At 43.9% G+C, this 26702-nt stretch overlaps 1 protein-coding gene across 2 annotated transcripts in view; it reads right to left on the bottom strand.

The window, feature by feature from the left end:
* The window catches only part of PCDH15 (protocadherin related 15), a 320955-nt gene extending 298021 nt beyond the window's left edge, over positions 1-22934 (bottom strand). For both annotated transcript variants that reach the window (XM_054382646.1, XM_054382647.1), the window contains exon 1: positions 22844-22934. In XM_054382646.1, coding sequence (XP_054238621.1) covers positions 22844-22934 — 91 coding nt within the window. The remainder of the gene's footprint in view (positions 1-22843) is intronic.
* Between the last annotated feature and the right edge of the window lie 3768 nt (positions 22935-26702).

Genomic DNA, 26702 nt, shown 5'->3' with positions numbered 1-26702 from the left:
ATGTCCACGGGCTTCTTGAACACCTCCAGGGATGGGGACTCCACCACCTCCCTGGGCAGTCTGTTCCAATGCCTGACCACCCTTGCAGCAAAGAAGAATTTCCTAGTATCTAAATAAAGGCTAGAAAAAATGTTTTATTGATGTGAAGGCTCAAACTCTCTTGGGATTTCTAATGTTTATCACCTACTGCCATCCTACCAGCACCATTCAGGTGTGAATAAGTGAAAACCAAAAACTTAAAGTCTACCTTCCACAGTTTTTGAAAGAACAAGAAGCTGCTTTGTTCCTCTGGAATCCCCTATCCCAGGCACTAGATCCTGGAAGTATTCAAATAGTTCAAGAAAACTCCACTAGGTACCAGATATACCAACTCCATAGCAGGTATCCCATCCCCCCAGGAAAGGCCACACTAATTACCCTGCCTGTTCTAGGGCTTTTTAGGTTTCAGGTAATTAACTGGCAGTTCTGTGAACATCTCCATATCATGCCTATAAATATCTCTCTCACGACATCTCTCACGAAGTCAATGTTGAGCAACATCTTCCTGTAATTTAATCAAGACATCAAGCAGCAGTGACAGAAGGTGAGGAAGCTGCTCTGCTGCTTGATAAAGCAATACCTCACTGTGCCCTTCACCAAAATGAAGGGGAGACAACTCCTTGCCTTCAAAGATGTCCTACCTACTCCTTCAGCTCCTTGGGTACGCACTCAAACGCTGCTAAAATTAGTCAGACAAAATAGACTTCCACAACTGCACCTTAATTAAAACAGCACTCTCATTTCCTCCTGGCAAATGGGGGGACAATGTGCAATGTCCTTCAGACATGAGACTCCACTGGCTTGTCTGGTGAGGTGGCTAGAGAAGAGGTCTTCTGAGGAGTAGATGAACGAAATGAGGTTGTTTAGCTGAAAAAAAAAAAGGAGGTTCAGGACAGACCTTCTTGCTCTCTACAACTCCCTGAAAGGAGGTTGGAGTGAGGTGGGGGTTGGTCTCTTCTCCCATGTAATAAGCATTAAAACAAGGAGAAATGGCCTCAAGTTGTGCCAGAGGAGGTTGAGGTTGGACATTAAGGAACAGGTTTCTCCAGAAGGGCTGTCAAGGCCAGGAACAGGCTGCCCAAGGAAGCAGTAGAGTCCCCGTTCCCAGAGGGACTGAAAAGCTGTGCAGTGTGGTGCTGAGGGTCATGGTTTCACAGGGTGTTAGGGGTGGGAAGGGATCTCCAGAGATCATCAGGTCCAACCCCCCTGCCAAAGCAGGGTCACCTAAGGCAGGGCCACACAGGAACACATCCAGATTGGCTTTGGAAATCTCCAGAGAAGGTTTAGTGGTGACCTGGCAGTGCTGGGTTAGTGGTTGGACTTGATGTTCTTAAAAGCCTATTCCAACCAAACCCAATCTATGATCTACCACAGACCAGAGTATCCTTTGCTTCAGCCCTACAGAAACAACCAACACAACCAAAGACTAACCCGGAGGTTCACACATGTAAAATACTGATCCCTATAATGTGTCTTAACTAATTCATGGTTTAATTACCATTGAGCACTGTCTGGAAACAAACAGACTTTGTGCTTTGGTTTTGAATGCAGGAGGGTTTTGATTTTTCAGTAGGAGACATTGTATCTAACATTAACAACCAAAAAAGTCCCCAAAGGCCATATAAGGTGCAAAATCTGCTTTTAAAAACACATTTCCAAGCAGATATATAGCAGTAGAACCCAGGACATGTAATGAACCCATCACTTAAAATGAAGTTCCTGCAGCTTTATAAGGTTGACTTATTTTGGACAGAAGATGTTAACACATTCAAAGATGTAAAAATTAACCAAGGACCTGGAAGATGATGCCCCACAGCCTGGGTGAAAAAGTACAGAGCTGTCAGCAGAAAACAGGCTCCAATGTTGCAGACAGAAGATCCTTCCCTCTCACCCCCACACCCCCCAAAAAAGGTTAAGGCATCAAAAATACTGTGCAGCTTCTACTTGCCACCTGAGTCACAGCCATTTGCATGTTCCTCATCCATGAAAAATGCAAAGTAATCAGACTTCACAGGAAGTGTCATACTTTGAAGTATCTGTTTAATAAATTATGGTCCAATGGATTCAATAATTGAAGCCTGAACTGCTTTCTACCCATCATAGATCTAGCCTGTGTCTAAACAGCCTGAAGCTGAGTTAATTACAATAGCAATAAGGATTTTAAATGTTGAAGATCTACAAAGAGTTACTTTTCTTCTGGTTAGGTGCATGCTTTTGAAACCTGTTTTGCTGCAGAAAAAAAAAAAAAAGGAAGAAAAAGGATACAAACTTAATTTTCTAATTCAAATTCTTCCCATCTACAATGACAACCAAACTGGTTCTTCTATGAGGTGTATTTTAGCTTCCCAGTCCCACAGTTTCAGTCACATTTTCAGGTAAATTAACAAAACATCTCCCAGTTCTGAAGACAAAAGTTTTGAGCAAATTTAGAGCTTTCTACAAACTGTATTTTAGGGAAAAAAAAAATCCCAACTTTTAGTGAAAAGTACAAAGGTGCAACTAAAGCCTCCTTATTGAAGCACCTATTTAATAAGGAAATTACATTCTCAGATGAAAGAACATAGATCACAGAATGCTTTAAGTTGGAAAGGACCTTTCATCTAGTCCAATATCACTGCAGTCACAGCAGGGACATCAGTAGGTTGCTCAGAGATCTGTCCAACCCAACCTGGAATGATCCCAGGGATGGTGCATCTACCACCTCTCTGGGCAACCTGGGCCAGTGTCTCACCAGCCTCAATACAAAAAAATTCTTCCACATATCTAGACTAAATCTCCCCTCTTTTAGTTTGAAAGCATCTGCTACTTCTGCCAGAATTTCCTTCTACTTGTGTTTGAAAAGCTTGGACTTGATTAAGTCTGCATCCAGTTCTAGGAGCCCCTATTACAAGAAGGATCTGGTGGTGCTGGAAGGTGTCCAGAGAAGGGCCATGAGGATGAGCAGAGGGCTGGAGCTGCTCTCCTATGAGGACAGACTGAAAGAGTTGGGGCTGTTCAGTCTGGAGAGGAGAAGGATCTAAGGAAACCTTCTTGTGGCCTTCCAGTATCTTCAGGGGGCTACAAGAAAGCTGGGGAGAGACTTTTTAGGGTGTCAGGTAGTGATAGGACTGGGGGGAATGGAGCAAAACTAGAAGTGGGGAGATTCAGATTGGATGTTAGGAAGAAGCTTTACACCATGAGGGTGGTGAGACACTGGCACAGGTTGCCAAGGGAGGTGGTGGAAGCCTCATCCCTGGAGGTTTTGAAGGCCAGGCTGGAGGTGGCTGTGAGCAACCTGCTGGAGTGTGAGGTGTCCCTGCCCATGGCAGGGGACTTGGAACTGGCTGAGCCTTGAGGTCCCTTCCAACCCTGACAATTCTATGATTCTAAGTCAAAAATGGACTGGTAAATGCAAAATAGTTACAGCCTTTGCCTTGTAACCAGTTTAAGATTCATTGCAATAAATTTAGGGTTTTCAGCTATCTCCCCTGTAGAGCAACCATATGAGGAAAGAAGCAAGGGATGAGATAAAGGACTGTTCAACTTGCCTGGTAAAGTGATCACTAGCACCCATCAGGAGAAGACTCCCAAAACATGCCAAGCATTCCCAAACAGCAGTGCTAAAGCCAAGCAAAGTGACTGATGCTGGAGCGGAGGCTTTCCGAGCTCTAAAGACTTCTTCCAGAAATGTATACACTTTAGACAGGATAATTTTTTTGGGTGTCTCTTTTAATAACACAAGTGGAAGGAGTCCAAGCATGGTACATGTGCTGTCTGAAACCTTTACCATCAAACAACAGATAAATTGCAAGGAGAGAGTCCATGCCTTCCTGCTACATCGAAATAGACATTTCATATCCCTTGCAGTATGACTCTAAAGCCTCCAAATATTTACTTCTCTGTTTCTCCCTACTTAGAAAACAGTTGAAGTCATAAACACCTTCTAAGGCATACTGGTTACCATCAAAATTTCAATCACTGATCTCTGGGAGAGTTAAAAACATGGAGAGAAAAAAAAAAGACAACAAAATAGACAGAATTGGTTAGTAACTTTGTGCTTCCAAAGATATTGAATAGCAAAGAAATATCATAAAACCAGAAAACAAATCTACTGCTCCCGGTGCTAATACTGAGGAAATTAACAAAAAAAAAAAAAAAAAAGTGAGTTTGGCTTCATATTGCAAAGCCTATCAGCATCTCAAAAAGAGAAGAGGATATCTGAATGCAGAAAAGAAGACTGATCATCTGTTCTCATCAAAACAGAGCTTTCCTCAGTGTCTGGGCTCCTGTGGAACACTAGAAGTGCTGAAGGACTATCAGTCCCTGCCCATCCTTCCTTCCCTTCCAAGTACACACACTCAAAGCAGCATTCAGCCTCAAAGGACAAGTATTAGTAGGTGGGTGGATGAAGTCAGACCATTGCAAGTGTATATTCAGGGAATTTTTACATCAGCAAGGGTGGGCAGCTAAAAGAGTATGTTTTTTTTCTCACATTATAATAACACAGTAATAATTTGGACACACAGGCTACAGAGGCCTTCAGCAGGAGGACAGATGTGGTGCCTCCAAGCCAGACTCAGTTCCCTCTCTGCAGTATAGGGGAGCTTTCAAACTCTTCCTGTATGGCTTCCCTCTCCTAGATAGTGTTGAACATAATTCTGCAGGTGACACTGAATTAGGTGGGAATGTTGATCTGCTTAGAGTAGAAAGGTTCTGCAGAGGGGTCTGGACAGGCTGGATTGATGGGCTGGGGTCAACTGTACAAGGTTTACCAAGCAAACTCCTGAATCCTGCACTTGGGTCACAACAACCCCATGAACACTCCAGGCTTGGGGCAAAGTGGCTGGAAAGTTGCCCAGCAGAAAAGGACCTGGGAGTGCTGATTGACAGCAGCTAAAGATGAGCCAACAGGGTGCTCAGGTGGCTATGAAGACCACCAGCATCCTGGTCTAGAGCAGGAATAGTGTGGCCAGCAGGAGCGGAGAAGTGATCATGCCCCTGGATTGGGCCATACCTCAAATCCTAGGTTCAGTTTTGGATCTCTCACTCCAAGGAGGACATCAAGGTGCTGGAGGCAGGTCCAGAGAAGGGCAGAAAAGCTGGTGAAGGGTCTGGAGAAGAGGTCTGGTGAGGAAAAGCTGAGGAGGCTGCTAACAGGAGATCTCATTGCTCTTTACAACTCCCTGAAAGGAGGTTGAAGACAGGTGATAGAACAAGAGGAAACGGCCTGAAATTATGCCATGGGAAATTTAGATTAGAGATTAAGAAACATTTCTTTGCTGGAAAAGTGAGCAGGCATTGGAACAGGCTGCCCAGGGAGGTGGTGGAGTCACTGTCCCTGGCAGTGTTCAAGAAGTGTGTGGGCATGGCACTTTGGGACATGGTTTAATGGTCATGGTGGTGTTAGGTCAACAGTTGGACTCAATGATCTTAGAGATCTCTTCCAGACAAATTGCTTCTATGACTCTGTGGCTTCTCCAAGTTTTAAATGCATTCTTAGCATTCAGCAGTGTCAAAAACTCTTCCCCTCCTAATTCCATTCTTCCCTGATTTCTGACACTGTGTAGCAGGCAGGCACTGATGAAGGAGCACAGCTCTTACAGAAGTACTCAGCTGCTACTCCACATCCAGGCTGCCTGTAATGGAGAGGTTGATGAATTTTGTATTAGCCAGAGATGCACAACTTAAAAGGAATCCCAAGCCATTGATTAGACTGGAAGAACAAGGAGATAAGGCATTTGCTTTTCATACCTCTAGTAATTAATTACACAAGGGTTCTATGCACAAGGAATGTAAGAAAACAGCCAAGCACAGCTATGGGACTGCTTTATTCTTACTTTCCATGTTTGATTGTTTATGTTTCTTAAGTATCAAATGATTTGGGGGGTAAGATCCTGGATCATTATGGCTTTATTTCTGGATAATGAAGACAACAATCATTTACCTGAAGGTGTGTCAGTATGTTCACAACTATTTTAATTAGCAGGCAGCAACAGGTTCACTGATTTTATGGAGCTGTGTGAAGACCACAGCAGTAGGCATCTGCCTTTATCTGCAGGTTGTGTACTGAGCAATTCAAAGCCACTTCAAATACAGTAGTCTCCATCATGTTCCTTTGAGCACCCAGAAAGCCAAGAAGAGACTCTCATCTCCTGTTAATCACTACCTCCTTAGCAGGATAAAAAGACTGAGGCTGGAGGACAAAACCAAACCAAAGCCCTAAGGCCCTGGAGCTGTAAAACCACCAGCCCGTGCCACTATACCCATTCATGTTATCAACTAAACAGATCACACTGCAGATATGAGGAGCAATTGACTTGAGTGGCAGCATCCCAGAGGCAAGCTACTGTGTCTTCCTGATTAGCTTCATTCATTTATGTCTTCTTAATTGCTCATGTGCTCAAGCTCATTAAGTGAAAAATAATATTGCTGTCCCACAGGTTGTGTGCTTGGGGTTTGAGAAATGGACACCACTGGTGTACGTTTGAGATATCACCAGAGGGACCTCAAAGAGCAGTTAAAGCTACCAGCAAAGGAGACTGCTATTTATTGTGGCCTTTTTTGTATCCTCAAGCCTGCTGTGAGCTCAGCAATGGAGTACTGCTCATTTCCTTCTAAGCTACTGATAAATTTTCACTTCTAAAACCATTCATTTTACTTTCCCCTTCAAGACAACTAAAATTTTAGAGTCCAGGTTAACACAGCAGCTCATAATTTTAATGGCACCAGAAAACAAACAAAATCTTTGGCCTTGCCTTTATCTTTCCAGTGTTAAGCTGTAACCATTGCAGCTGTTTCTGAAAGGTGCCATTTACTACAACTCCACCTCATACTAGTTGTTATCACAGAATCACATTAAGTATTACAGTGATTCACCTGGCTGAATCCCAATCATTTTATGGGGGAAAAACACATCCTGACGAGTCAAGAATTACTGGCTGAGTAAAACTTACTGTTTCTGTGAAAGAAGATGGGAGAGAACAATAAAACCACCATAAACTCACCACAATACAACACATCAACTGCTCTGTCATCCAGAATCACAGATAACATCTGGTTGGAAGAAACCTCAAAGATCATCCAGTCCAACCTTTGACCCAGCACTGAAGGGTCACCACTGTCATAGTATCATCACAGTATGGTTTGGGTTGGAAGGAACCTTATATGTCATCTAGTCCAACTCCCAACATGCACAATAAAATTAAGGGGGGGTTGAGGCAGCTGCAACCACTAAACTATGTTCCTCAGCACCAGGCCCGCATGCTAAACACCTCCAGGGATGGTGACTCCATCACTGCCTTGGGCAGACCATTCCAATGTTTCACAACCTGCTCTGTGAAGAAGCAAGCAGCCTGTCACGATCAGCTACACTAATGCCACAGGCAAAGTGACCACCATGGCTTCCTTCTGACAACCTTTAAAAAATAACTATCTTTTTGGGCTTGAGTTTGAACAATGGCTTTTTGTGCTGTGTCATCCCCTTGCAACCAAAAAACCCCACAACTCACAACATAAAATGCAACCCATCTAGTTCTCGAGAAGCAATATTGAAATCGGAGAAATAGGATGGTTAGACTTTTGGCAAAGGCATGGAGTGACAGGATGAGGGGTAATGGATTCAAACTAGAAGAAGCTGGATTTAGATTAAACATTAGGAAGAAATTCTTCCCCATGAGGGTGGTGAGGCACTGGAACAGATCACCCAGAGAAGTTGTGGAGGATCCAAGCGAGGTTGGATGTGCCCTTGAGCAGCCTGGTCTAGCAGGAAACATCCCTGTCCATGGCATGGGGGTTGAACTAGATGATATTTACAGCCCCTTCCAACCCAAACCAATCTACAATCAGCCTGCACTGGCAAACTAGTTGGAAAGAAAACAAAATCATCACCTCCAGCAATGTCAGGCAACAACAAATGCTTTGTTTTATGTTTGGACCATCCAGAGATATGGATGAAGCTATTAATGAATCATTGAATGGTCTGGGTTGGAAGGGACCTCTGAAGGTCATCCAGTCCAAGCCCCCTGCACTTAGCAGGGACATCCTCAACTAGATTAGGTTGCCCAGAGCCCTGCCAAACCTCACTCTGAATATCTCCAGGGATGGGGCTTCAACCACCTCCCTGGGCAACCCATTCCAGTGTTCCACCACCTTGATAGCAAAGAACTTGTTCCTCACATCCAGTCTCAGTCCCCTCTTCTCTAGTTTGAGACCACTGCCCTTTGTCCTGTCACTGCAGGTCTTCGTAAACAGTATCTCTCCATCCTTCTTTAGGCCCCCCTCAGGTCCTGGAAGGCTGCTACTACATGAAGGATGTCCCCAGCTTCTTACAACTGTGTGTTCCTCTTCAGGACTCAACAAGTAAGTCTGTTTGAATAACTCTGTTTAGAAAGAACCCATGAAATCAGTCTTATGCAAGGCTTGCACAGGCTTGCAGGTCAAATAATTAACTCCTGTCCCATTATGTATCCTTAAAGTCAGAAACCCTCTTGGCATTAACAGAATTATTGGTAGCTGCTCAAATCAATGACGTCCCTGAATCAGATGGCATTGCTAATGGAAAACATTTCCTATCAGTATAATTGAATAAACATAAACAGCTCATTCTAGCAACTAAAGAGGAAAAATAATTGTTTTGGTGATTTTCTCAACAGCTAGCACCACAGAGCAGGATTTGACCTATTTCAAAGGACAAATAAACCAAGTATGCAATGTTGCATCGCTACTGGAGGCAAAATAATTAGTAGCTTAAAAATCACTGACTAAAGCTATGGTAATACAGTACAGGACCAAGCAAAGCAAACAATGTGAGTGAACTATTTCCTGCTCTGCAGGAATGTGTTTTAAAATACCTAACAGTTTGCAATCCCTTAAATAGAAACCTCTTTCAGATGGTTCTAAATGAGAAGAGATAATGTTTCCCAGGACTGCATTCACAAAAGGAAGCTGAACTGGCATCCTAGGAAAATACACCCCAAATCATATCCCAATAGCCATCCTTCTGTGAAAATCAGCTTTCTAGGATAATTCACACCAGATCTGTTCAGCTTTCAACTGCAGAGAATCCCCATTTATCTCTAAAGCCTATTTGGGGACACAAATCCTCTCCCTCGCTGCATTTTTCACCTCCCTCAGCCCTCTGCTTTGTGCTCAGTTTAACGAGGTGCAGCCCTACAATGTGATGTTACTTAAATATTTGATTCCTGCTCATTCTAGCCTAGAAATATAAACCACTCATCTCCACACTAATGTAAGGCTCCTTATGCTTCAATACACTAATAAATACTGCAGTAAAAGATAAGAGGGGTTTTCTTTCTTTTTTTTTTTTTTTTTTACCTAACTCAGTAAGACCCTCAGACTCCTCTTAAATCCATCTATTGTTTTATCATCGAATCATTAGGGTTGGAACGAACCACGAGGACCTCACATTACATCAGAGCCACATCCAACCTGCCCTTAAAAACCTCCAGGGATGAGGCTTCTACCACCTCCCTGGGCAACCTGTTCCAGTCTCTCACCACCCTCATGGGGAAGAACTTCTTCCTAACATCTAATCTGAATCTACCCATTTCTATTTTTGCTCCATTCCCCAAAGTCCTATCTCTACCTGACACCCTAGAAAGTTGCTCCCCAGCTTTCTTGTAGGTCCCCTTCTTCTCTTTTCTCAATCTTTTTTTTTGTTTTTCCTCCTAAGGAAAAAAAAAATCCTCTTTCCTCAGAAATTACCCACGGGACATGTCAGAGACAGGGGATTTACCTGGGAGGAAACACAGTGATCACATCTGTGCATAATGGCTAAAGAAGTGTTCAAGCCAAAAATCTTTCTGAGTTCATTCTATTTTATTAAGTTGACATTAAACATTAATGTCAATTTATTGGTAGCAAAAGTAAACTGCATTTATTCAGAGAAACTTTCTGGTTGGAAAAGACCTTTAAGACTATCAAGTCCAACCATTCTCTATCAAGCCTGGTGCTAAACCATGTCCCTCAATACCACATCTCTGCCTCTTTGAAACGCCACCAGGGCTGGGAATTCAACCACCTCCCTGGGCAGCCTATTCCAGTGTTTGAGAACCCTTTCAGGGAAGTTGTTTCTTCTAATGTCCAACCTAAACCTCTGCTGGAACAACTTGAGGCCATTTTCTTTCATCCTATCACTTGTTACTAGGGGAAAGAGACCTCACCTTGCTCCAACCTCCTTTTGTGTAGTTGTGGAGAGTGAGAAGGTCTCTCCTCAGCCTCACAACACTATAGGTGAACAACTACAAACTTTAGTTACTTCAAAAACTGATGCAGTTTGGGGGGAAGAGAAGGGAAAATGTTTGGCTTGGGTAGTTTTTTAGTGGTTGCTTTTGGTTTCAAGTTCAAAAGCCCAGACACTCCCTTCACCACAAGCATTCCATATAAATCCCTACTGATTGCCTGAGTTTGCAAGAGCTTTAGTCAGGAAAAACAGTGTCTGTGTTTAATGCCAGACAACAGCTGAACAGTAATGATCCCTAATCTGAAAATGATTACTGTAAATGAAGGAATTAGAGTGAGCCATGAGAGCTCATCCTTCACAACCACAGCCCAAACACAGCTCTGCTCCTGTGGTGCACACCACAGCAGAGATCCTGCTGACTGCTCATGAACCCATGCCCTGCACAGGTTGAGACCTTCTGCAAGTGCTGAAACCCCCCAGCCACCTACTGAAAGCCTTTCAAAGTGGGAATCCAAACTCACTGAGTAATCAAAAGAAAGTCAAGGTGTAAAAAAAAGTCACGCTTCATTTTTTGGTGATTTTTCTAAGTTAAGTTCTTAAGTCTTCATTTTTACTGCCACTGTAACTGGAGATGTACTGCAGTAACTCATTGTTTAGTCACACCTTTGCCACGTAATACACAGCAAACTTGTGCTCATTACTCTGGGGTCCCCCGTTCAAGAGAGACAGGGAGTTACTGGAGAGAGTCCAGGGGAGGCTCTAAAGCTGCTGAGGGGCCTGGAGCACCTCTGCGAGGAGGAAGGGCTGAGAGCCCTGGGGCTGGTTGAGCCTGGAGAAGAGCAGCCCCAAAGGGCATCTGGGCAATGCTCAGCAAGAGCTATACGGTGGGGGGCAAGAGGATGGGGCCAGACTCTTCTCAGTGGTGCCCAGTGACAAAGGGTGCCAGGCACAAACTGGGACCCAGAAGGCTCCATCTGACCAGAAGGAGAAATTTCTTTGGTGTGAGAGTGCTGGGGGCCTGGAGCAGGCTGCCCAGAGGTTGTGGCGTCTCCTTCTCTGGAAAAATTCCAACCACCCCCCCAGCCATTATGATCCTGGGCAAGCTAACGTGGTTTACCCTGCTTTAGCAGGGGAGTCAGCTTAGGTGATCTCCAGAGGCCCCTTCCAACCTCCATCATGCTGGGATTATTGATACAGTTAAGAATGCCACGCCCAAACCAAAAATTAAACTGAACCAAAACCACACACTGGAGGTGAGTCAGAACCAAATCTGTAGTTTGTAATGCACAGGATCTGCACTCTGAAGGACAAAGCCATGAGTCAGTTCTTGTTATGTGAAAAATCAAATCATAACAATCCAGTTTTGATCAAGTTGAAGTACCTGTGTCTTGTTTTAAACAGCTGCTTCTCATCAAAAATGGATTAAATTGAAGCACAGTAGCAATAGGGAGGTAGCTTCCATCACAGTTTATTTGTCAGCCTATGACAACCTCATATAAGCATTCAGAAAACAATTCTTCCTGCAATGAGGAAAAATGAGAGTTTGGGAAGTAATAGGACAGGGGAGGAACAGCGGTGGAAGAAGCAGAAGGAATATGCAGCTTGCCAAGCTAGCCAAATTCAGTAGCAGAACCCCAAAGACAAGGGAGAGGTTGTTATAAGGCAGAAAAATGAGCACTTGGAGAAGAATGAGCATGAAAAAGGATGTGCACCACAACTCCTAGACAGGAGGAAAAACAACAAGCCTGGAGAAAGAGGTAGGAACAAGTGGGTTCTCCCTACCTATGATTTTGCAGAGGTTTTAAAAGGGTAAATCCATCAATTCTGAAAACCTATGTTTCTACTGAGAAAATATATCTGCGTTTCAACTCATACCTCATCTCATTCCTCATGTCCTCTGGCTGCAGTGGAGTCTACAGGAGAGAACACTGCAGCTTTGGGGCTTCCTAACAGCTCAGACCCCTTTCTCCAGAACTCCTGTTTCATCTTAGAAAACATTTTTAGAGGAATTTAAGTCTAAAAATGAACTTCATTAAAGAAAAACCAAACACCCAAACTTGTGCTACGCATAGTGTATTTTAAAGCCATAACTTAGATGCATGTGGAAAACTTCTTGGAGCCTGCCTGTGTTTGCAGGCTACCTATATCCAACTACCTACTTATGAAACAAGCAGGCACTGCTGATTCAGCTGCAAGTGTCACAGAGATTCAGCAGGTAATCCAGAGCTGGATTGACTGGGTTAGTGCTGATGGAGTTGTGGGGAACAACGTCAGAACCCAAGAACTAGGCACACAGACACACAAGCAAGGATTGCATGGAACAGTGTTTTGAAGAGTTAAATGGGCACTCCTGTCCACAGTAAGTGGCTTCTGTTTAGAATCACAGAATCAGTAAGGTTGGAAAAGACCTCTAAGACTGTCAAGTCCAACCTTCTACCCTACACCTCCATGACCACCAGGCCTTGTCCCAAAGTGTCACATCTACTCATTCTTTGAACACCTCCAGGGACAGTGACTCCACCACCTCCCTGGGCAGCCTGTTCCAATGCCTGACCACTCTTTTAGGAAAGAAATTTTTCCTAATACTCAACCTAAACCCCCTCTGGTGCAACTTGAGGCCATTTCCTCCCATCCTGATGCAAGTAGAGGCCACCACCAGCCTATGCTGAGATGGATTGGAATTAAGAAGGTGCAAGTGTGCAGAAAGAAGACCTCAGCAGTATATTCAAAGTCCAGAGGGAGAATGTCAGTCAAGCTAAGGCAAGATTTACACAAGAAAGGTTGTTGCCTTCTGTGGCTTTATGCTCCCCTGTGTGGGGAGGGACTATTTAAAAAGGTTTATAATGATAGGACAAGGGGGAATGGATTTAAACTTGAGGTAGGGAGATTTAGACTGGAGATTAGGAAGAAATTCTTTCTAGTGAGGATGGTGAGACACTGGAACAGGTTGCCCAGGGAGTTTGTGGATGCCCCTTCCCTGGAGTTGTTCAAGGCCAAGTTGGATGAGGCCTTGAGCAAGCTGAGGTGGTGGGAGGTGACCCTGCCCATGGCAGGGGGTTGGAGCTGGATGATCTTTAAGGTCCTTTCCAAACCACACCATTCTATGATTCTACTTAGAGATGCAACAACCATGTGTGCACGCACATCTGAAGTTAGATTCAGAATATTCATGTCTGAAGAGCTTTACTGCAGAATAAAAACAGAGGGCAGCTAGAGTATAAGCATCTGGCCCCAGCAATGCACACAAATCCTACTTCAATCCCCCAAAACTAAGAGAGAAATCTACTCCACCTATGAAAGAACGAACCCAGTTCACATCATGTCAGTGCACCATCCCTCTTGGCTAAAGGGAACTCATGGTAGTGGTAAATATGGGAACTAGAGAGAGATGACAAAGAGGCACAGTATTCTAGAACACCTGACTTCCACACTCTGTGGCAAAATACTGACTCAGTTGTCAGACTTTCACTGATCTCCACTGCAGACTCCTTTAAGCATTACCATTAAGGCACAAGGATGATCAGTGCAGGAGTTGGCTCTGTTCAAGTCCACTCTGCTGATATAGAGGGGATACTAGGTTTCTGCTTTCCCTGCAGCAGAATGTGAATCTCACCTTAAGAAAGGCCATCTATCCCTTGAAAGAGCAGCACTATTTACTGCTTCCCCACACCAAGGGATGGCTCAGGTCAGTCAAGTCCTAGGTGGCTCAAAAAGCATTCATGCTTGCAACCACACAATCCAGGTGATCCAACACACAACACTTTGTGTGCTGAAGAGTAAGGCTGAGCAGAAAGAACTTGGCAGACCAGTGCCTAGTAGAAGCTTGTTTCCATCTAGATCCCACAAACTGGTTGTTCCAAGGACCTTGGGATCTGGGATTTGCTGCTTCTGAACAGGTGGCTTCTTGCCTCATCCATCATAGCACCATCACAGGGAGTACACAGTCACATCTGCCAGGAAACCTAGGGCTAGAATCTGCACATGCATTTCTGATGCCCACATTTCATGAATTTAACTTGCCCCTTGCCAAAGGGAAACTGATCTTCTGCAGACTCAAGGCATTGCTCATGGCACTTCAGGATGTCCCTCAGTTACACTCTCTTTCAGAGCTAAACTCTTCAGAGGAAATAATGGCTGAGCTACAATTCAAAGACACCAACAACAGCTCCTTTTCCTTTCAGATCACTGCAGAGCCAAATGCCAGAGCTCCCAACCAAAGGCAGCAAGCTTGCACAAAGAAAACAAATTGCTTCTGCTCTGAAGAACAGAGCCTTTCCAGGCAGCCCTTAGGCAAGCACCTGTTTGCATTTCTCTTCTCTCCCTGGATGTGTACAGTATAAGGCTCAGGGAATGATAAATGAGCTACAGGTATTCAAATATGCATTTTCCTGAGCTAATTTCCTGCCCAACAGTAATATATCAAGATCTGAAACTATTTGATTTTTAAAGTAGCCTCTTAAAGTGATTTGTAAGGCCCTTTAGTTATTCAATTTTTTGTAGCCTAAGACACTGTTAGACTGAATAGAGGGGGCCCCATGCAGCAGAAAAACAGCTTAAGGAGCTTATGCCTGAACGAATCTGCTGGCAAAAGGGAATTGCACACTTGTGTTTTTCTCAGGAAAGCCCTTATTTAAAAAGCAATATCCCATTTAGGGTAGAGAAAAAGACCATTTAAATGGCTATTCCTTACACCTTGACACAAAAGTAATCTGCTTAGCCCTTATGAGATGAAATACATATTTGAATAAGCAAACCTTCTGATTAGCCTCCATTTCGTTTCATTTCAGATGCCAGCACTAACTGTAGATGGACTTCATCTCAATTAGTTCAACACCTAAGTGCTGAAGTTGGCAAGAGATGTGTTTCTTCCTGCCTGGCCCACCTGCCTTGTGAAAAATCTGAGTTTAAGAACCCAGGGAGGATCCAGTTTTACGTTAAGCCTCACCTGAAAGTTGACTTAAGGCCTTCCAGACTTGGTATCACCCTCCTCTGCTCCAGATCTAGCAGTAATGCAGCCACAAGGTGAGTCAGTGCAGCTTACTGAGGCAATTGCTGCAGGTTTTTCCCAGACAAATCTATACTCCCTCTGCCTCCCCCCCCCCACCAAAAAAACCCAACCCAACCCAACCCAAACCAACATCTCATTCAGCTCTTTGAGGGTCTTCAGTAGCTTAAAGACAAATTCCAGTACCTACTATCTTGTGTTTCAACCAAAATGAGACCCTGGGTGTTTTTCTCCTTCATCTAAATGGTAAGGCAGACAGGAATGAAAAGGCTAACATGTATTCCTTCAAGCTTCCCAAGAACAAGAAGTTTGTCTTGCAAAGGCATTCCTGCTAGCAAAATCCAACTAGCAGGTTAGAATTAGAGCCCCCTGATATTCCACAAGGACAGGTGTCAATGGCACATCTCCTGTCCAACAGGCCACAGTACAGAATCCTAGAATCATCCAGGCTGGAAGGGACCTCCAAAGCTCATCCAGTCCAACCTCCCTGCAGTCAGCAGAGACATCCCTAACTAGATCAGCTTGCCCAGGGCCCTGTTGAATCATACCTTGAACATCTTCAGGGATGGGGCCTTAACCACCTCCCTGAGCAACCTGTTCCAGCGTTCCACCACCCTCATAGTGAAGAACTTCATCCTGACATCCAATCTGAAGCTGCTCTTCTCTAGTTTGAAGCCATTGCCCCTTGCCCTGTCACTGCAGGCCCTTGTAAACAGTCTCTCCCCATTCTTCCTGTAGTCCCCTTCAGGTACTGCAAAGCTGCTATTATGTCTCCCCAGAGCCTCCTCTTCTCCGGGCTGAACACCCCCAGCTCCCTCAGCCTGTCCTTGTAGCAGAGGTGCTCCAACCCCCTGAGCATTTTTATGGCCCTCCTCTGGACAGTAGTCAGAAGGAAAGAAATTTTCTTCCCCTAAAAGTTGTCAAGCCCCAGATCATATGGATTCCACATCCCTGGAGGGATTGAAAAGCCAGAAATTGTATCCCCAGATTTTTTCTGCTTTAAAACTAACAAAACAAATCAATGACTCCCCCATTACTCATTTACCTACAGCCTTGCCAGTTGTTCTGGCACTACACATGACTGAGCAAAAGGATGCTATGAAGAAATCATAGGAGAAAACACTGAATAGGTTCTTCAAAAGCACCTTGAGACTAATGTGATAGCACTTGAACAATGGGATTCAGTAGTTAATTTGGGGGGGGAGACAGAGTGGATTTTGAGACAAAGGAGCTACAGGAGACATAAAATATTTGCATTTCATCCATAGATTTTTACATACTGGAATGATTAAGCTGGAAAGACTGAATTAGTATGAAAATATTAAGTACTAGCTGAAGAGGGATGGCAAACACATTTAGTTCAGATGGGTACTTTGTCCTGACAAGTGACAGAGCTCTCTACAATGAGCACTAACAGACGAGTGAAATTCCAGCTCACTGAAAACTTGCAAGAAGAAATGCAGGACACAGGTTTGCTCGTGGCACAAATGGAAGCAAAACTTGAGCACAAAGTTGATATTGCTTTGCTTCTCACTTAGTCCCCACTGACAAAAACAATGCTGTGGGGAAAAAAAAAAAAAACAACAAACCACCCCTGAAGGCCCCAGTGCTTATCAGTTATAGCTGAAAAAGACAAAGCTGTATTACCTTACAGCACAAGCACCACCAAATATGCTTTGCTGAGTGAAACAACTCCAACAGAGACAGCAAAGCACAGCAGGCATCACAATGAACTGACAGGATGTCACTGGAACACCAGACAGAAATGCCAGCATCCATGTTCTAAGCCAGAAGAGGGACACAGAAGGATCATGAGGTTCCAGAAGGAAAATGTACTTTGCATGGGCAGCCTACAAAACTGTTTAGTTTAGCAAGTGAAACCAAAAGGAAGGGAATTATTGCTCTTTAAATGTTTCTTTGGCTGGAGAGCAGACACATTACCTGAACCGTGTGCCCTTCTGGCCAAGAAGGCCAATGGGATCCCGGGCTGCATTCAGAGGAGCGTGTCCAGCAGATCTAGGGAGGTTCTCCTCCCGCTCTACTCTGCCTTGGTGAGACCTCACCTGGAATATTGCATCCAGTTTTGGGCTCCCCAGTTGAGGAGGGACGGGGGTCTGCTGGAGAGGGTCCAAGGGGAGGCTATAAGGATGAAGAAGGGACTAGGATGACTGCCTTCTGAGGAAAGGCTGAGAGACCTGGGGCTGGTTAGTCTGGAGAAGACTGAGAGGTGACCTAATCAATGTTTATAAATATACGAGGGTTGGGGGTCAAGAGAGAGGGGACAGGCTCTGCTCAGTTGCACCTTGTGATAGGACAAGGGGCAATGGATTATGAACTACAGCAGAGGAGGTTCCGTGTCAACATGAGAAGGAAGTTCTTCACTGTGAGGGTCACAGAGCACTGAAACAGGTTGCCCAGAGAGGTTGTGGAATCTTCTTCTCTGGAGGCTTTCAAGACCCATCTGGATGCATTCCTGTGCAAACTGCCCTAGATTCTATGATCCTGCTCTGGCAGGGGGGTTGGACTCAATGATCTCCAATGGTCTGTTCCAACCCCTAGCATCATGTGAGCCTGTGAACTGAAAGATTATGCAGCCACCATCAGACAATAAATAAATTGTCTCATTTCTACAGACAACAGCATTGATCCCCAAATGAGATCCTGGGGAAGCTTTCTAGTCAGTTAAAGGAAAAAGCAGCTTAACTATTTTCCAAGACAGTCCTTGATAGAGTTTTTAAGGCTGCTTTGCAATCATTAATTGCTGTGGCTGGGGAAGATCTGAAGACTCAGATCAGCATCACTTCTGAAAGACTGTGAGCAGTGGTTAATGGAGCACAATGCAATAAGAGGCATGCAACTAACCACACAGGCAGAGCAATCAGCATGAAAACTAGGTGTGAAGGAAATTGTTATCAGTTCTGCTGCAACTAGCTTTGTCTGTTTACATTCACAATAGTTCTGTTGTTTCTATAACAGCTTTTAAATTGCAACTGCTGCAAGAATGCATCATTTACATGGTATGTTTTGATTATAAGTTTGGTTATTGCAAATTACAACTCCTCTGCCAGTTCCAGGCATGCAAAAGCACTTCTCTGCAGTGATCTAAGTACAGAACAGTTTTCTATCTAGCTGCAAGAAAGCTATGTCAAAGGAGATGTTTTTATAAGCATTGCCTCATTAGCTGCCTGGTGTTTGATGAGTTACCAGTGCCCCATTCTAGCTTGAACTACTTCCCTTACAAATTTTTCTCTATTATAGCATTATGAAATTAATATGAAATATCTTGAAGATAGGAGGGTACCAGCCTTGGTGGCAAGCAACAGCACCAGAGGAAATGGTTTCAAGCTGTGCCAGGAGAGCTTCAGGCTGGATATTAGGAAATATTTCTTCAGTGAAAGGGTTCTCAAACACTGGAATGGTCTGTCCAGGGCAATGCTGGAGTCACTCTCTCTGGGAAGTGTTCAAGCAGTGTGTGGAGCTGGCATTTAGGGCCATGGTTTAGTGTTGACCCTTCAGTGCTGGGTCAAAAGGGTGGATGACCTTTGAGATCTCTTCCAACTGGATGTATTCTGTGATAATTGCTAAGTCATCCACAAGACTCAGCCCTGACTTCAATATATTCTGTATTTTCATGTCTTTTCCATTCCCTACTGCCACAAGTGAATGTTTTATTGGCAAGTTTTCATAGAATTATTGCAAGATTTCAATCTAAGAAACAAATAAAAAGTCAAACAGGTGCAAGGCAATTTAAAACCCCCCAAACCAATCTAATTAGCTTAGTTTCTGTTGCCATTGTTATCAGTCAGTGATGCTGTTTTCACCTGCTCACAAGAACTCCTGACACTGGAATGAAGAAATTACATAGATTCTCTCCTAATACATCACCACATCAGGCAACAAAAAGTTTTATGAACAACAGATCACTAACTACATGTTTACATCCTTTTCAAGGGAGGAACTTGCCCTGCATTTTCAGTCTCACTGTCATTAACAAATTATACTTTTATGTGTTTAACTGTGGACAAGTATCTTTGCTTTCCTCTAAATCATCTGTAACAATCTGCATACTCTGTGATGGGGACATTACTCAACATGGAAGTTTGTTTTCTAAGTGAAAAGGAACAACAACTGAAACCTGAGGATTCTCTGTTCCCCTATTTTGAAAGGTGAAGCTGTCTCCTACTAAACTTTCTGGGACGTCTGTGTTTTGTACACTTCGGTGTCATCCAAATGCAAATAGAAATTGGTATTCAAATGACATTCACAATGTTCTTTTGATCAAAGGTGGGTTTTTCTGGATGAATGTTATGACATCGCCCATGTAAGTACAAAGAAGATCACAGTAAAATCATAGAATGGGTTGGGTTGGAAGGGACCTTAAAGATCATAGAGTCCTAGAATGGTTTGGGTTGGAAGGGACCTTAAAGATCATAGAGTCCAGAATGGTTTGGGTTGGAAAGGACCTTAAAGATCATAGAGTCCAGAATGGTTTGGGTTGGAAGGGACCTTAAAGATCATAGAGTCCAGAATGGTTTGGGTTGGAAGGGACCTTAAAGATCATAGAGTCCAGAATGGTTTGGGTTGGAAGGGACCTTAAAGATCATAGAGTCCAGAATGGTTTGGGTTGGAAGGGACCTTAAAGATCATAGAGTCCAGAATGGGTTGAGTTGGAAGGGACCTTAAAGATCATAGAGTCCAGAATGGTTTGAGTTGGAAGGGACCTTAAAGATCATAGAGTCCAGAATGGTTTGGGTTGGAAAGGACCTTAAAGATCATAGAGTCCAGAATGGGTTGAGTTGGAAGGGACCTTAAAGATCATAGAGTCCAGAATGGTTTGGGTTGGAAGGGACCTTAAAGATCATAGAGTCCAGAATGGTTTGGGTTGGAAGGGACCTTAAAGATCATAGAGTCCAGAATGGGTTGAGTTGGAAGGGACCTTAAAGATCATAGAGTCCAGAATGGTTTGGGTTGGAAAGGACCTTAAAGATCATAGAGTCCAGAATGGTTTGGGTTGGAAAGGACCTTAAAGATCATAGAGTCCAGAATGGTTTGAGTTGGAAGGGACCTTAAAGATCATAGAGTCCAGAATGGTTTGAGTTGGAAGGGACCTTAAAGATCATAGAGTCCAGAATGGTTTGAGTTGGAAGGGACCTTAAAGATCATAGAGTCCAGAATGGTTTGAGTTGGAAGGGACCTTAAAGATCATAGAGTCCAGAATGGTTTGAGTTGGAAGGGACCTTAAAGATCATAGAGTCCAGAATGGTTTGAGTTGGAAGGGACCTTAAAGATCATAGAGTCCAGAATGGTTTGAGTTGGAAGGGACCTTAAAGATCATAGAGTCCAGAATGGTTTGAGTTGGAAGGGACCTTAAAGATCATAGAGTCCAGAATGGTTTGAGTTGGAAGGGACCTTAAAGATCATAGAGTCCAGAATGGTTTGGGTTGGAAAGGACCTTAAAGATCATAGAGTCCAGAATGGGTTGAGTTGGAAGGGACCTTAAAGATCAGAGAGTCCAGAATGGTTTGGGTTGGAAGGGACCTTAAAGATCATAGAGTCCAGAATGGTTTGGGTTGGAAAGGACCTTAAAGATCATAGAGTCCTAGAATGGTTTGGGTTGGAAGGGACCTTAAAGATCATAGAGTCCTAGAATGGTTTGGGTTGGAAGGGACCTTAAAGATCATAGAGTCCAGAATGGTTTGGGTTGGAAGGGACCTTAAAGATCATAGAGTCCTAGAATGGGTTGGGTTGGAAGGGACCTTAAAGATCATAGAGTCCAGAATGGGTTGGGTTGGAAGGGACCTTAAAGATCATAGAGTCCAGAATGGGTTGAGTTGGAAGGGACCTTAAAGATCATAGAGTCCAGAATGGGTTGGGTTGGAAGGGACCTTAAAGATCATAGAGTCCAGAATGGTTTGAGTTGGAAGGGACCTTAAAGATCACCTAGTTCTGATCGCCTTGCCATGGCCAAGGACACCTTCCCCTAGCCCAGGTTGCTCAAGGCCCTGTCCAGCTTGGCCTTGAACACCTCCAGGGAAGGGGCATCCACAACCTCTCTGGGCAACCTGTTCCAGTGTCTTACCACCCTCACTCTAAAGATTTTCTTCCTAAGAACCACTTTACATCTGCCTTCTTCCAGCTCATCTCCATTGCCCCTAGTCCTGTCACTACAAGCCCTTGTCAAAAGTTCCTCCCCAGCATTCCTGTAGCCCCACTTCAGGTACTGGAAGGCTGCTCTAAGGTCTCCCCAGAGCCTTCTCTTCTCCAGGCTGAACAGTCCCAACTCTCACAGCCTGTCCCCATAGTATAGAAGCTTCCCCTATTTCAGCCTACCCTGAGGTCTTTTCATGACCCTAGACCAGATACAGTCCAGTGCTGCCCCTATCATCCCACTTCCCTCCTTTCAACTTATTCCATTGCTCTTCAGCAGCTCGTTCCCCCCTGCTGCTGAACACATCAGGGGACATTCCTCTGCCATGCAGTCCCTCCTCCCTCAAATCCAGCATTTTGCTGCTTGAAGACAACTGACAAGCATCACCAAGTCCAACATTGCAAAGCACAACAGTCCCACTCCCCTGCAATAATAAACAGTTCAAAAGCAAGCTGAGAGGAGCCAAGCAGAGATCAAGTATCTGAAATATGAGCAGCTCATCAGTGTCTACAGTGACAGCTATAATGACAGCATATGAAAATCAAATTAGTTTTCTTATAGATTGTGGACATGATACAGAACATTGGGCTGGGGGATGGAAGGGAAAAAAGGACATTTGGAAAACAATTAATAGAGTAAGAAATACATACTTGGCACTTGATTTAAAAAATAAATAAAAATGAAAGAAATCCAAGTAGGATTGAATACTTCTGACAAAAGCGAAGCCACTGTACTTCATACCTGCCAAAACAGAGTTTTCTACAAGGAAATTCAGCTGAATAAGTCATAAATATGTGCTCCATGGAAGGTATAAGTGCCACTTAAAATGAACAACTTCATTACAGACATTCTGAAACCTGGCTCAGTTTTTACTTATCCCTCTCATTATTCTGAGGAGTAAGTAAGAACAAGTCTGTCAAAATGAACTCTCCCACTTTTAACTTGTGCAAAAGAACAAATCAGAATCACTTGTCTAGGCCTGCAACTTTTTTATTACTATAGATAACTGGCAGAACACTTTTCTGGTATTACTTAATGCCATTCAACAACGTTGAATTGCCATGTCCCAGGATTTCTGAAGTATTGTTTCTCTGCAAGACCCTCACTGTGAATCTTTTCTCTCCAGAACCTGTTCTGAGTGCTCTACCTGTCCATTTAAAACTTAAGCAAGGTAAAATATTTGTTCAATCAACATGAGGAAATAAATTTTAATGCTAGAGTCCAATAGAGAATCACCATAACTTTAGATTTTATCTTGCTTGGTTAACCAACAGCTTTGATAAAAATGATCATTGGCAGATGCTTAAAATCATTAAACATACACAGATCTTTCTCTGCTGTAACCTCTCTTTCGTACCAAGCATCAAACTACTTTTTCACAAAATAATTTCAGGAGAAAGGGGTAGGGGGTAATTAAAATGAGATCACAGAATCATCCCACCCCTCCCTCACAGCAAAAAACCCACCTTACCTTCATCATTCTGGGCCAAACAACCTGCTAAGATAGTAGCAACTGCCATCCCTACAGCTAACCATTTCCAGAGACAAAACTGCTGGACCATTGTTTGTCAAACTTCACTCAAGGCAGATCTGAAAGAGAAAGATTTGATAGAGGCATTAGTCAAGCAGCCTACACAAAGAGGAGTGATTACAAACTGTTTCATGGTGTATGTGTAACCACACAGGATATACATAGTCTACATGGGGCATTCTGGCTGTTCAAACAAGGGAAATGAACCCCATGAGCAACAGCACATACATATGAACATGATAATCATGTATGCACAGTTGAAGTAGATGCTTCCAGACAATGAAAACCAAAGTTTCATGCAGAAATCAGATCTAATTTCCATACATTAAACTGTTTATGTTATCCTTCCTGCTTCAGCCTTATGCTTCAAAACACTTTGGAGAAGTGAGGGTAGCTGAGAACAAAAAAAAAAAAAACCACCACTGTCCAACTGCAAAATCCTCTAATCCCAGTGTGGTAGGGGTTGGAAGGGACCTCTGGAGATCATCTAGTCCAACTCCCCTGCTAAAGGAGGGCCACCCACAGGATGTTGCCCAAGATCACAATGTCCAGGCAGGTTTGGAATCTCTCCAGAGAAGGAGGCTCTGCAACCTCTCTGGGCAGCCTGCTCCAGGGTTTCAGCACCCTCACACCAAAGATGTTTTTCCCTTTAAAAAAAAGGTTTCCTTAGAAGATTTCTCCTTAAAAATTCAGCAGGGACACAGGCATTCAAAGCCATCACCCCACAGAACCGTGAGTGAACCCCATAGATATCCTCCTTTAATGGCACAGGCTGTGGGTTCATGCCCAGCAACGGAGCAAGAAACAAATAAGAGCCCCTGGATATTAGGAAGAAATTCTTGACAGGGAGGGTGGTGAGACACTGGAACAGGTTGCTCAGGGAGCTTGTGGATGCCCCCTCCTTGGAGGTGTTCAAGGCCAGGCTGGATGAGGCCTTGAGCAAGCTGGTCTAGTGGAAGGTGTCCCTAGGCACCTTTCATGACAGTAGGGCTGGAACCAGATGATCTTTAAGGTCCCTTCCAACCCAAACCTTTCTATGATTTAGCAAAAACAACAGAAGAATAAACTGCCCAAGAAAGATCTGGATGAACTCCAGAGCATGTTTAGAGAGAGCAATAACAGGAATTTTTCTAACACTGTTTTAAGTCTCCAGCAAAGAGAATCAGCATGTGTCTATACCTTAGAACTGACTTCTTCAAAACTATTTCTTTGCATTTAAAAACTTTGTGACAAGCACAATGTTTCATGTTCCTGGCAACAGAACCATGGAACGGAGAGATACCTACAGCAGTATCAAAACAAGCTGGGGCATAAAAAGAGTTTTAGTGCTGTCAGTTTTCCCAAGCAAAACACTTGACTCACATTTCATTGCCACTTGCTGCTTATAACTTTCTATTGTGGCTGCAAAATTGCTTTCTTTCATTCCAAGACAAACAAACGAATTACTCCCCTCCCCACTTCACAGGCTCAGCATTAACACCTTCTGCTCCTCTGGCAGTGGCAGTATTGAAGATGAGTTATCAGTTTCTTTCCACAAACCAAGCTTATAAACCATGCAAATGTATGGACAGCATCTAATTCACACAACACACATGGAAAAAATAATTACTTAGGGCATAAAATCATCCTTTTATGTCCCAAAAGGGTTATCCAAGGCACAGAGCAGCAGGGTTTCCACTAACAGGAATTAGTGATAGCTTCATTAGGTATTGGACAAGCCAAGAATTTCTCCCAGATCAAAATGTATTCCAAATCCCAGAATCCCAGCATGGTAGGAGTTGGAAGAGACCTCTGGAGATCACCTGGTCCAACTCTCCTGCTAAAGCAGTCACCTGCAGCAGGTTGCCCAGGATCACAATGGCCAGGTGGCTTTGGAGTCTCTCCAGAGCAGCAGACTCCACCACCTCTCCGAACAGCCTGATCCAGGGTTCCAGGATCCTCACAGCAAACAAGTTTCTCCTCCTGTCAAGATAGAACCTCCTGGGTTCCAGTTTGTGCCCAGTGCCCCTTGTCTTACCACTGGGCACCACTGAAAGGAATCTGGCCCCATCCTCTTGCCCACAACAGGTCCACCAGCTCTTGCTGAGCATTGCTCACATCCCCTCTGGGGCTGCTCTTTTCCAGGTAAATGGCCCCAGGTTTCTGAGCCCTTCTTCCTCACAGAGATGCTCCAGGCCCCTTATGTACTCTGTGGCCTCCACTGGACTCTCTCCAGTAGTTCCCTGTCTCTCTTGAACTGGGGAGCCCAGAACTGGACGCACTACTCCAGGTGTGATCTAAGGCACAGCAGACAGGGAGGAGAACATCCCTCAATCTGCTGGTCACACTCCTCTTATTGCACCCCAGGAGCCCACTGGCCTTCTTGGCCACAAGTGCACATTGCTGGCTCAATTATATCATCTTGCAAAAATATTTGCGTTAACATGGAGGGAAGAGTGCTATGAGACAAACTCTTCCCCTTCAAAACCAGACCAAAACACAAGTACCTGTCAAGAGCTTCAGAGGAAAAATTGGTAGAGGTTTTCGTTTGTGTGTTTTGTGGTTTTGGTTTGTTTGTTTGTTTCTTTTTAAAGAGATAAGGAAAGCAAGCAGTGAAACCTACTAAGCAAGACTGAGCTGCCCATATTTACTGAACTATTTAAAGTTCCTAGGTGTTTGACACTAAATATATTTAGCCTGCTTCTAGGGTGACTCACAGAGGTGGGATCTATTAGGCTTCTTTACACAACAAGCAGAGTTCTTTTTCTCTTTGCAAAGACAAAAAAAATCACAGCTGACCTTCTGCCTTCCAGCAGATTTTAGCACCAGTATTCAGTGTTACAACAATGCTGGCAAAAAATAATAAAAACAAACAAAAAAAGGCTATTCCAATCTCCAGCTTCATTCTAGTAGGACACTTCCCACCCTGATTAGCAGCAGCAGGTCACTGCAGGCAGTTCCAACAGGCAGCAATTTCAGGAAGAACTTCAATATCTCAGCCAGGGAAGTGGCCTGTTTAATTGAAGCAGCAGTGCAGATCCCAAGGGACTGTTCATTTTCATTTCAGCCAGACAAACATCAGCCTTGACAGCAGCTCAAGGTTACAGAAATTCATCAATCCAGGACATTTAAATAGTATCATGGAATGGCATGGATTGGAAGGGACCTTAAACATAATCTAGATCCAACACCCCTGCCATAAGCAGGGACACCTTCCACTAGAACAAGGCCTCATCCAACCTGGCTGTGAAGACTTCCAAGTAGGGGACATCCACAACCTCCCTGGGCAACCTGTTCCAGTGTCTCACCACCCTCACTTTAAAGAATTTCTTCCTAATTTCCAGTTTCAACCTCCCCTCTTCCAGCTCAAAGCCATTGTCCCTCGTCCTATCACAAGAAGCCCTTGTAAAAAGTCCCTCCTCAACTTTCTTGTAGCCCTCTTCAGGTACTGGAAGGTCATTATTATGTCACCCCAGAGCCTTCTCTTCTCTGCATGCTATCCATATACCATACAAAAGTACCCACCTTCCTCGGCTCCTCCTCCTCTTCCACTGGCACTTTTACCAAGGTTTCTGCCCCTAAACACATCACAGACCCTTCCTAAAGGATCTACTATTCTTATATTCATGAGGAGACCAGATCTGTTAGCAAAGATCCCACTATCCAGAAGAATAAACTATGCAAAAGCTTGCTGTGCAGCTATGAATATCCAGCTTCAGGCTCCTAAAGTACACTACTGATAACTTGGCAAGTATCTTAGCCAGAGAGGGTGTGATGGTTTGAAACTGTCTTTTTAATTTTTCCTTGCAAAGTTCAGAAC

This window comes from Indicator indicator, chromosome 7, assembly GCF_027791375.1.
Source record: "Indicator indicator isolate 239-I01 chromosome 7, UM_Iind_1.1, whole genome shotgun sequence".
Classification (NCBI taxonomy): Eukaryota; Metazoa; Chordata; class Aves; order Piciformes; family Indicatoridae; genus Indicator; species Indicator indicator.
This window is presented reverse-complemented; position numbering and strand designations above follow the sequence as displayed.